We start from the raw sequence: 12,500 nt of genomic DNA on the forward strand, positions 1-12,500 counted from the left end.
GCATCATATGAAGGTCATAAGGTGTACGTTTTTCATACACTATATCACACTTCTCACACCTCCAAGGACCCATCTCTGTATGCCGTTTCACATGCTGTCTTAATCCACTGCTATCTGAGAAAGCCATTCCACATTCTCCACAAAGATAAGGTTTCTCTCCTGTATGTATTCTTTTATGTTTTGTAAGGTGATCACTCTGGTAAAAAGCTTTCCCACACTCTGAACATGAATAAGGTCTCTCACCTGTGTGAATTCTTCGATGGACTGTCAGCATACTGCGTTGAGTAAATCCACGGCCACAGTCATCACACCTAAATGGTCTCTCTCCAGTGTGAATGCGATTGTGGACAACTAAACTGCTCTTGTTGAGGAACGATTTCCCACAAGTGCTGCAGTGATATGGTTTTTCACCACTGTGGGTTTTCTTGTGGTACTCAAAGCTGCTCCTCTGGGAATAGGCCTTCCCACATACACTACATTCATATTTGCCGTCACTTCCTTGGGTTTTGGTATCTTGTGTCTGCTGTGACTTATTCCAGAGGTAAACATTCATGTGATCATCCTTTTCCTCTATGTTGATGGCTGGAACTGAAACATGGACACCTGGGACAGCCACAGAAACTGTCACAGCCACAGACATTGACGGGACACTGACTTGTTGTGGCAGTGACATTTTGCTGTTTTTTATCTCTAAGGTTAGTAGTTATTCTTTTGCTTAAGCATTTTTTCTCACTTACTCCAGTCTGAATTCAATTCCACATCTTTTGAGAAATTTTCAGAAGAAAATGCTTAACTTTTAAGGCAGTCCTAGTGTCCTTCTTTGTTGCCATTATTTTATCTGCAATGACAAAGGTGTTTTAATAATATATGTGGGTTACTGATTGCTTCAACAAATCCAGTAAGAAGCAAAGAAAGAAAGGGTTATATTCATACCATATATTTGATGATGTAGCTTATTCACTATTCAATGCTATATAATATCTAGAAGAAAATAGCTTCTGCCACATTTTTTCTGCTTTTAGTAACTATATTTTTAAATTCTGAATACAATTTACTTCCTTCTCATCTTAATGAACTATTTGATCTAAAGTCTACCACTATATCTCTTGTTTTTTTGTTTTTTTTTTTTTTTATTATTATTATTATTTTTATTATTATTATTATTATTATTATTATTATTATTATTATTATTATTATTATTATTATTATTATTATTATTATTATTATTATTATTATTATTATTATTATTATTATTATTATCATCATCTCTAAGCTAATATTTATGCTATCATTAAATTTCTAATGGGCTCCTGTACAACTGCTGTAATTTATCAAGATCTTCCCATGCCAGTATACTTATTAACATATACCAGGATGTGATATATTTAGCTGCTTATATGCATTCTTGCTTACTTGTGTACTCATTCAATTGCCCAACCCTCTTGTTGACTGGCACTCCTGTTTTTCCTCAGCTAAGCAAGAGGTCCCTGTTTATATATTTCTATTTCTAACTTCTTTCATTCATATTTTTATATTGTCTGTCATATTTAATACACAAATACATTAAGCCTCTGTAGATTGAGTAAGTTCAATCCTTTCTTGTATCAAAGCAGAACTGCTTTATTCCATCTTATATGATGCACGTAAATATGGAAATTAATAATGTATGAGGGAAGAGAAAAAAAAGAGGAGAACACAAGTGAGGCAAGACGAGCATAGGAGAGGAGGCGAGGAGAGAGGATAGGAAAGGAGAGGAGAAGAGACAAGAGAGGAAATTCATTCTTTTGTTTGTTTGTATAAATCAATACTGAGAGGTTATTTGGCATCCTCGCCTGACTGGATGGCCTTCCTAATCAACCGCAGTTAAGCACATTAACATGTATACTACGGCAGTTAATTCCCTACAACACCTGCCTTTGACCTCTCAAAGTGATATGTTGTTTTCTCATGGTAAGATCGGGCTCTATCTAGCAGTCAAGAGCGCTGGCAATTTTACAGATGGAGTAAGTGAATATATACATATATATACATATATATATATATATATATATATATATATATATGCATATACAATACAAGTGTGTATGTGTATGTGTATGTGTGTGTCTGTGTGTGTGTGTGTCTGTGTGTGTGTGTGTGTGTGTGTGTGTGTGTGTGTGTGTGTGTGTGTGTGTGTGTGTGTGTGTGTGTGTGTGTGTGTGTGTGTGTGTGTGTGTATGTGTGTGTGTGTGTGTGTGTGTGTGTGTGTGTGTGTGTGTGTGTGTGTGTGTGTGTGTGTGTGTGTGTGTGTATGTATGTATGTGTGTGTGTGTGTGTGTGTGTGTGTCTGTGTGTGTGTATGTGTGTGTGTGTGTGTGTGTGTGTGTGTGTGTGTGTGTGTGTGTGTGTGTGTGTGTGTGTGTGTGTGTGTGTGTGTGTGTGTGTATGTGTGTGTGTATGTGTGTGTGTATGTGTGTGTGTATGTGTGTGTGTGTGTGTGTGTGTGTGTGTGTGTGTGTGTGTGTGTGTGTGTGTGTGTGTGTGTGTGTGTGTGTGTGTGTGTGTGTGTGTGTGTGTGTGTGTGTGTGTGTGTGTGTGTGTGTGTGTGTGTGTGTGTGTGTGTGTGTGTGTGTGTGTGTGTGTGTGTGTGTGTGTGTGTGTGTGTGTGTGTGTGTGTGTGTGTGTGTGTGTGTGTGTGTGTGTGTGTGTGTATGTGTGTGTGTGTGTGTGTATGTGTGTGTGTGTGTGTGGTGTGTGTGTGTGGTGTGTGTGTGTGGTGTGTGTGTGTGGTGTGTGTGTGTGGTGTGTGTGTGGTGTGAGTGCGTGGTGTGTGCGTGGTGTGTGCGTGGTGTGTGCGTGGTGTGTGCGTGGTGTGTGCGTTGTGTGTGCTTAGTGTGTGCGTGGTGTGCGTGTGGTGTGCGCGTGGTGTGTGCATGGTGTGTGCATGGTGTGTGCGTGGTGTGTGCGTGGTGTGTGCGTGGTGTGTGCGTGGTGTGTGTGTGGTGTGTGCGTGGTGTGTGCGTGGTGTGCGTGTGTGCATGTGCGTGTGTAAATATGTAAATATAATTATTGCAGGTTATTTGATGCTGTGAAAGTCAAATAAGTTACAATACTGTGATCAAAGAAATGAATCACGTTCTCTAGGTGTTCTGATATTCCAAAGAAATTCAATAATTCTTGTTTTCAATGTAGTAAGAACTTTTCTTAAGAACTTGTAACACAAACAAAAGTGACTACTGTGACATAATAAGTGCTATAACATTTTATGACTATAATGAACTTTTGAGTACCTTGTTCATTTTCTTTGTATGGAAAACTGAAAAGGTGAATGGACATACTGCACTTTTTTATTAGTGGCAGCTAAATATGTCAACTGTTAATGTCTTCTTAAAATATGATTTGAGAAGTCTGAAATTTGGGTAGCAAAATATATGTAATAATGATATAATATTGTTATAATCTTCAAAGTGGAATGTAAAATACAATTTTTTTATTTTCTTCTATTTTCTTTAGGCAACACTCCTCTATTTTAAATTTAATAATCTCACATGTAATCATATTCATCATTTAACTTTCCTGGAATATTTTTTGCTTGGTACTATTCTTTACATACTAAAGACAGAAAGGTAATTATAAGTACCTTTGGCCAACGGTTAGAGGGGTTAATGGTTAAATGTTAGAAGAAATAAATGTGCTAGACATCAAACGTCATAAAGCACTATGGTAAAATATGGTGGCAAGAAGGGTGGAAATGAGTTAACGATTAGGATAAGATGTTAGGTGTCAAAGGCTGTAGAACGGTGTAGGATAGAATGGTAGTGAAAAGGGCATAGAGGGGGAGCGAAGGAAATACATTGGGGATTTGTAAAAGGAGAAGGGGTTAAAGGTATAGGGCAATCACATCAAATAGAGAGTATGTGTCTGAGGAAGGGAGAGTAAAACTGTATGAGCAGACCTGCAATAGAGCTATTATGAAACATTCAAAGGGTAATACAGGTAGAAATGGTAGTTGTTGAAGTAGGAAGGGGAAGATGGTGAAGTATTGGGAAGAATGTAAGAAGGGGAGGGATCTGGGGGACATTGTTGTGACATAAGGGAGTCATGTGACCATCCAAGTGGGTGTGGTAAGGATAATTGGGAAAAAAGAGGGAATGGTGATGCACATGGAGGGGAGGATGGAGTGTTTATTGGGAGAGTGGGAGGAAGAGGGGGAAGGGGAACTTGAGGAGGATGGATATCAGCAAATACTTTGAATGTAAAGCAAATAGGAATAGAAGGTGGGTGAGGGAGCAGAGCATTCTCATGGGTCATGTTTAGGGAAGTTTTGCATGTCTTCAGGAATTCCTGGAGGTGAGTTGGGTGGGGAGGTCTGAGAAACAAAGGTTTTCTTATGTGGAGACGAGGGAATAGATGTCCAAAGGGCAGACAGAGAAGTGGGTGAAGGAGAGGATGTAGTAGAATATGGGATGAAACATTTACATTGTCTGGTGTGAATGACAGAGTGAGAAAGAGGAGGGGTAGACACTGGGGAAGTGGTAGAGATTAGAGTATCTGGCTTTAGACTGGAAAAGGAATTTGGAGAGAGGGAGTAAGATAGGATAGTTCTAGGAAGAGGGAAGAGATACTGGGGGAGATGCTGAGACTTCTTGAGAAGTTAGAGGGGAGAGGAGCGAAGTACAGTTTTGAAATAGGTAAAAAAGAAAAACCTCATTGGCGTGCTTCTTGTCTGGCCTAGTTTGAATCTGAGAACTACTACCTCAGATTCGAGCTTGTAAACAGGATGGCTCCTATAAAATATATTATGGGAGCCACCACAATTGGCACATGTGCGTGACTGAGCAGAGCAATTTGAACGGTAATGACCAGGTTGGCCACATAGAGGGCATCAGACTGTGGTATAACAGTTTGGCTGGGTGGCCAAACACCAACACTTCTGATATTGGTGGAGAAGAGGTTGATATGGTCGAAAAGGGCAGGACACTCCACCAATATAAACTTCATGGGGGAGGTCATTTCTACAGAAGCTAATCTTGGCAATAGTGGTGTAGGACTTACATTGGCCTCTAGGAGGAATAGTGTAGCACTGGACTGCCATCATAGTCAACAAGGTATATGAGCAAGTAATATTCAGAGTTTGATCAGTCCTCGTTGTAAACAGGACAACCAGTCAGAGAGACGGAAACAGTTCCGGTAAAAGTACTTAGGGAGGAGTGAGTTTGGGCAGGAATAGGTTTGCCTGTAAGGTCAGTGAGAGTAAATAGTGCACAAGCTTGGGACTCAGATGTAACTGTGACAAGGTGTGAATGATTGGAATAACTGCGAAAGAAAGTTTGCCAACTTGTTTTTCGAGACATTGTTGGAAGAGAAGGGTATTGTCAGAGTATGGGGCTACAGGGGAATCCGAAAGAATCAATCCCATTTGGGCCAAAAAAGGTACTCAAAAGGAATGGTATGGAGAGGTAGTACTGTTGGGAAGAGGACAATTAGAATGAAGAGTAGTAATAAGGGGTTTGGTGATAGACAATGAAGAAGACTGTGCAGTCGGAGATGGGGTGGAGGATATTGGGAGAGAAGAAAAAGGTGTATTATGAAGGTTGAGTAATGACCTGGGTGGATGATTCAGAATGTTTATAGATGACAGCAATATCAAGGAGGGGGTATTAGTATTAGTGGTCGGAGCCATGATCAAAGGAGAGGCTCTTAAATTTAGATAGGCTAGTTGATGAAGGAGCAAGCCTTAATGACCCTAGTAAGGGTAAAAAATCTTCATTAGTGGCCATGGTGAGCCTGGAATAAATGGCTTCTCATGAGGGGTAAGGGCTTGGTGATTAACCAAGGGAATACCGTGCCCATGGCTCCCTGAGGGTGTTCATGACTGACACAAAGCCAGCCTTTCAACCTTTCAGCTCAGCTCTCACACCTTAGGAAGCCAGAAGAAGGGGTGAAGAAAAGGAAAGGGGGAGAAGAAAAGACCATGCAAAATTAGTTGAGGTCCAAGGCAGGGGTGATCCCTACATTGTGACCGTCTTTCTCTCCTAAGCCCCCACATGACAACAATGAGCAAGGGATTAAAGGGAAACTGTTAAAGTGGAATCACAGGAAGTCTGATGTTGTAGGAAATTTGGGCAATCTGCATTTTACCAGATATACTATTGACACCTTAATTGTTCAGCTATTTTTCTTTCTTTTCGTAGTTATTTCCTTTTTCTCCACTGACTTTATTCCCCCTTTTTAACAACATATTGTCCAATTGCAATACACATACAATATCTCTCTTAAGTGGATCATCCTGTTTGGTTGCAAGTCAACTGGCCTTGAAAGACTAATTTGAAATAACATCTAGAATACATCTAGAGGTAGGGTCTTTAACCTGGGGTCCATGGAAGGGTTTCAGGGGATCCATGAAATCCCTCAGATAAAAATTAACATTTATATTTATGCATTTATCTAGAACATCTAGATTGTTCACTTTAAAGTTTAATAATACTTTATGTATCTCTTGTATGTATGAGACAATGAAATCTCAACAAAGAATGTAGCTATTATACATTATACACATTACATGCAAAGTTGTGTTTGTGTGAATATTTCAAAGGAGAGGGGTCCACAGCTTTCATCAGATTCTTAAAGGGGTCCATGAATAGGAAGTTTAAGAACCTCTGATCTAGAGAACATCCCACACAAAAATTTGGGTCTTAAAAATAAAGTGTAGAATGGTCTGTATTCCTAATAAAACAATTATAACTTAGATATATTACAGTTTTCTAAATGGGTGTTTCAACACTGAGACCATGTTTTTAGGGTTACCAAACCAGGAGAGGGAAATCTATACATCTCTGTTTGCTCCAACTCAAGATACTCAACTGATTTCAGCTGGGTTGTACTATTTGTATGAGTTTTTTTTTTTTTGCTCTAATACTATTCCTTTTATGGTATGTATTGTGTGTGCAATTTTACAAGTAAATGCTTCTCAGTCTGTGTTGCCCCAGACACAGCACTAACTTTCAATGGAAGTTTGTTTTATCAAATAAAAATTAATACTATACCTCTATTAGGTTGTATGAAAGGTGAAAACATGGATGTTTGTAGGAGCAGATATATATAGTGGCATCAAATAAGGAAGAGTGAGGTGTCTTATTATTATGTACTGACACTTCATATACAGGAATAGAGATTTGGGATCCACACACTACGAACACCCCCAAAAGGACTCCTGTTTAAAGCCACTGTCAAGAGCTATGCTTCACCTAAGCACTGGTTACAAAATTTGAAAACTTAGTTGATAGATATTTTGTGCTTATTCACACTGAGCAACTCTACAAGGTTTAGCTCTACTCTATCTGCCTTTCCTTAATAATATTTTGCTTAAACAGTTGGGGCAATAAAAAGTGATCATGGTGAAAACCTATACTTACACTATAATTCACAACTTTTTGCCGAATCTTTTTTTTTTGTACTAATTTCTTGTGGAAACCAGTGCACCTCCCTTCTCTGACAATTAGCTTGACAGCAGAACAACTGTCCACAGTTGGGGTACTAAAATAATTCATTATTTTTATTCCAGTATACCACAGTACATACCATACCATTGTTTATGTGTCTATTCCTTATTTATCATTTCATCTCGTTTGTTAATTACTGTAATGATATAGTAATATGAATTTATTTCATATCTAATATTTCATACTTTATTTAATATTTCATATCTAACATATTATGTTCAAGAGTTATTTAATTTTAGTTTATTATAGTTTTGTTTACAAAATATTTAAGTTTCATTTTAGGTTCAGAGCTTAATACCAGCTTATAACTTTCACCACAATTACCCAATGAATTTGCTTACTTTGACATTAAACGTGAAAACTGTTTTAAAATTTTATATAAATTTAATTTAATTTTCTGCTGCATCAACATCTAAGGTCATTAACGGCATATACAAAATATACCGACAGGTAAGAAAATTTTTTGGTTCAGTAATGCAATGTTTGTTACCTTCCAGAATGGTCAATAGTCAAAAACAAATATACCAGACATCAAAGGTTACACAACATTATGGTAAAGTATTGTGGAAAAAGGGTAAAAATGATTTAACAATTCTAATAAGTGGACAGAAGAATGGGATGAAAAAGAGAAAGAAAAAGAGAGAGGGAGAAGAAATGGCTCTGCAAAATTAGTTGAGGCAAGGGCCAGTGAGCATGGCCTGTATGTAGAAAGAAATGCTTAACAGAATAAGATAATAATATAATGAAAGTTATGATACAAAGTATAAATTATAATAATTAAAACAATAATAATAATAATCAGTACCTAATAACTAATAACAATGACGGCCATGACACTGTCGATAATGAAGATGAACATAAAGACCGAGAGAATGACAAGGACAATAATGATAACAACAGCAATAATAATAACAATGATGAAAAAAAAATTCCATTGGATCTGTTGTTTTGCAATTTTTTATATCTGCTTCTAAAAATGTAATTCTCAATAAAGTAAAAAAAATGAAAGGTATCAAAATCCACTGCAATAAACAAGTACAGAACAAAATAATGAAATAGAGTATTTCAAAGGACCAGATTTAAAGGGTTAGGGGGCCAGTCCTGAGCAATGGGGGAGGAGATTGGACTTGCGAGAATCATAATAGAAGTCAATGTTGGCTTTGAATGGCTACACTTTCAAAGACTTACCCATGTAAATATTAGTCTATGATTATTTATTTATTTATTTATTTAAAATTTCCTGCCATATCAACATCTAAAGTCATTAAGTGGTATTTTCGGGCAAAGCTCCCAATTATGGCATTATGAAAAAGTATTGTAGCAAAAAGGGGTAAAAATGAGTTCAAAATTAGGATAAGTGGACAGAAGAAGGGATGAAGAAGAGAAGGAAAAGGAAAGAAGAAAAGACCATGCAAAATTTGTTGAGGCAAGGGCTGAGGTCTAAGGCAGGGCTGACCCCTTCCATTGGTCCTCAGTCTCCGTCTCCCAAACCCCACCACCACGACAACAAGCCAGGGATTGGGGTGTATAAGGGTTAAGAATGAACCTGGGTGTTGGGGGCAGGAGATTTAATTTGTGAGAATCATAACTATAGTTAGCATTGGCTTTGAATGCCTATACATCCAAAGACTTACTCATCATCCAAAATATATTAGTATCTATGAAATGTGACTGTTATGTAAGTTGCTATTAAGCATATTATTAGCTTGTTTGGCCTTTTTATTGGGCTAGTTGATTAGATTAAAGTGCCATAAAAACAACTGTACCTTCAAGATGAATTATATTTTTCACGTGGTGTTTGCATTAATGTTGCATTTATCAAAATAGAGATTTTGGGGATACCCAAATGGGGGGGGGGGGGGGGGGGGTAGCTAGGATAACAAGGAAATTTCAATACATCTTTGATGAGTATGTTCTAATGCAACATGCTTTTAACCAAATAAATAACATGATAAAGACTTTCTTTAACATCATTCCCATTTTCTTTTAATAAGTATTTATAGTTAAAGAAGAAGAAAAAAATCCAGCTCAACCATTTAATAAGACTAACTAAAGCTTATGCATATTCAAAATATGTTTACATGTGGTGTAAAAACTGAGCATGACGGTGCAAAAAAAAAGGGTTTTTTTATTTTTTTTTTACCCATTTTTGGTATTCTTAAATATATATATAAAAAAATTCACACAATAAAATACATATTAAACTATTTTTTTTTTTTTTTTTTTTTTTTTTGAAAACCTGTGTAACTTATTTTTTATGCCAACTTCCTCTAACAATCTGTAATTTGAGTTTTTATGGCAACCATCTAATTTTCTCCCCTCTGGTAGTTGTAATTACACATACACCAGGCTTAACATTTCCATGCAATAAAGAACTTTACACAAATAAGAGGAAGGAGTTTGTGGTAGTTAGATATCATAATTCCAAAAAATGAAAGTAATAAAATCAACTAAGAATATTGACAATCTTAAATGCATTTTTCACTTTTTTCCAAGTTGCTGCACAAATAACTCACAAAATTAACTAAAATCTAGTTATTTCAATGGCTACTGAAATTTTGTATGTAATTACAGTGGATATCTAAACATTTTTACCCTCTTTTTCTAAGGATATTTATATAAAAAAACACACAAAAAAACGAACTAATAAAGAATACCAATAAATTTTCATTAACTTTATCAATTCTTACTAGAAATTCCAGCTATTTCTGCACCTTAATGAAATTTATACATCTCTTTCTCGTTTCTCTAGATATTCAATGACTTGAGTTATCTGTGCAGCAATGAAGGGGAAAAGAGTAAAATCTTTGTACCAGGAACTGCATAATTTTTGTACACACAATATAATGAAACAATCACTTATAGGTCATTTTATCAATTTTGTCAATCCCCATGCAGGCCAGTCCTGTTAAAACCAAAGAGCAGAGGTCATGAAAAGCAAGGTGATTTTAATACTTGCGGCTGCCAAACTGCAGCACTGCCCAGGTCACACCTCTTCGTCTCCCAAGGAAGGTTAATCACTGGAGAAAACTACATAAATCTTTTTATTTACCAATTTAAACTACAATATAATTTACATGGTTTGTGCCACAACATAAAGCATTAATCTCTCTCTGTTACAGTATTAAGTATATTTTCACCTGCCTTTCATGATCCCTAATAGGACAATGAATCCAAAAATATGTTTTATGCACAGTGTAAGCTTGAAGCATGTGTGTGCCTACGCATTCGAGTGAGTATTTGACTGAGAGAGTGAGAGTGAGAGAGAGCATGTGTGTGTGTGTGTGTGTGTGTGTGTGTGTGTGTGTGTGTGTGTGTGTGTGTGTGTGTGTGTGTGTATGTGTGTGTGTGTGTGTGTGTACGTGCGTGCGTGCGTGCGTGTACGTGTGTGTGTGTGCGTGTGTGTGCGTGTGTGTGTGTGCGTGTGTGTGCGTGTGTGTGCGTGTGTGTCCGTGTGTGTGTGTGGGTGTGTGCCCGTGCGTGTGTGCCCGTGCGTGTGTGCCCGTGCGTGTGTGCCCGTGCATGTGTGCCCGTGCGTGTGTGCCCGTGCCTGTGTGCGCGTGCGTGCGTGTGTACATGTGTGCGTGTGTTTATATGTGCGTGCATGTGAGAGTGCATATAAGTAAGTGTGTGTGTGTGTGTGTGTGTGTGTGTGTGTGTGTGTGTGTGTGTGTGTGTGTGTGTGTGTGTGTGTGTGTGTGTGTGTGTGTGTGTGTGCGCGCGCCAGTCAGTACATGTGTTTGCTATGCATGTCTGGAGGTTTACATGAATTTGTGTTTATGAATATGTGGTTCTGCAAGTGCATGTATAACATGCACAAGGGTATATGGGGAAGCTGTTCTATTTACACAAAGCAAAACTTAATGATAATAAATAACAAAATGCAGTGCTTTTGTTAATAACATCTGTATCTCAAAGAATGAAATTAAAATCAAATATACATATCAGTATCATGTATACTGACCGTAGGAAAACAATGACTTCATGTTCCTTAATAAAACAATGAGCAAATACAAAATTTACAAAATTAAGTACTGTATATAATGTGCATGTTGTTAAAGCTATTTCTGTCCTTCTGTCAACTGTTTTGCACAAAAATATGAAGAAAACTGTTCCTTCCTAGTCATATGCATATTTGGCACCAGTACGGAACTCATTTGGTATCACAAAGCAGACAGCCAGACAATTAGTACCTATAAGTTTGCTATGCCAATTGTTAAATATAATTTGTACGTTTTTTTTAGCTACTTTGAAATAATTCATGAATGCCATAATTTGGAAACTATATTACATTCTTTTCTTGTCTTTTTATGCAATAGCTAATTTGTTTTCCAATGCAAATTGTTAAAATTTATCCTGCAATTAATTTCTTAGCAAATAATTGATCTGCATATATCATTCTATGCAATTAACCTTTATTTGGAAATGTTCTAGGTACTATTTGTGCTGACTGATTCTATCAATGTAACCCATACTATTTGATCAATATAAATATATTTTGCAAATTCAATCTATGCTGATAAGGGATTATGAATGCAAAATGTATCATGAAGTCAGATAACACTAAAATATTCATAACTGTTAAGTATCAAAGCATATATAAAAGTTTATTCAAAATAATACCTGTCATGCGTGCTTTCATATTATCACTTACGGAACTTGTTTGTATACATAGTTTTACCCTGGGCTGAATAAATATAATTGTATGATTGATGCTGTTCAGGCACAGTGAGACTTTCTACAAGATCTGGTGTCACCTGGGCAGCAGCAGTAGCCATGGCAAGAGGATCGTCATAGCGAGGCTCCCGCTTCACAGCAACTGGGCGCTGTGGAACTTTGACATATGCTGTAACTTTATTTGATGTCTGTGGCACTGTCACTGAAGCTGGCACACTCAATACTGGAGTTATAGATCCAATGGAAGTCATTGCATTGATTGGGATTGGTCCATTCTGAATGACTTGGGGAGCACTGGCATGCATCTGTCTGTGAACCTCTAAAGTATAACTTTTTGCAAAA

At 37.2% G+C, this 12,500-nt stretch overlaps 1 protein-coding gene across 1 annotated transcript in view; it reads right to left on the reverse strand.

Annotated features, from left to right (window-relative positions):
• Positions 1–12,500, reverse strand: part of LOC125047579 (zinc finger protein 420-like) — a 20,280-nt gene that overhangs the window by 1,619 nt on the left and 6,161 nt on the right. The window contains exons 3-9 of the mRNA XM_047645857.1: positions 12,136–12,500; positions 8,938–9,027; positions 5,216–5,367; positions 5,035–5,067; positions 4,843–4,869; positions 4,228–4,323; positions 1–700 (exon numbers count right to left, since the gene is read on the reverse strand). The exon at positions 1–700 is cut by the window's left edge and continues 1,619 nt beyond it; the exon at positions 12,136–12,500 is cut by the window's right edge and continues 1,321 nt beyond it. Coding sequence (XP_047501813.1) covers positions 1–700; positions 4,228–4,323; positions 4,843–4,869; positions 5,035–5,067; positions 5,216–5,367; positions 8,938–9,027; positions 12,136–12,500 — 1,463 coding nt within the window. The remainder of the gene's footprint in view (positions 701–4,227; positions 4,324–4,842; positions 4,870–5,034; positions 5,068–5,215; positions 5,368–8,937; positions 9,028–12,135) is intronic.

Source organism: Penaeus chinensis, chromosome 41 (genome assembly GCF_019202785.1).
Source record: "Penaeus chinensis breed Huanghai No. 1 chromosome 41, ASM1920278v2, whole genome shotgun sequence".
Lineage (NCBI taxonomy): Eukaryota > Metazoa > Arthropoda > Malacostraca > Decapoda > Penaeidae > Penaeus > Penaeus chinensis.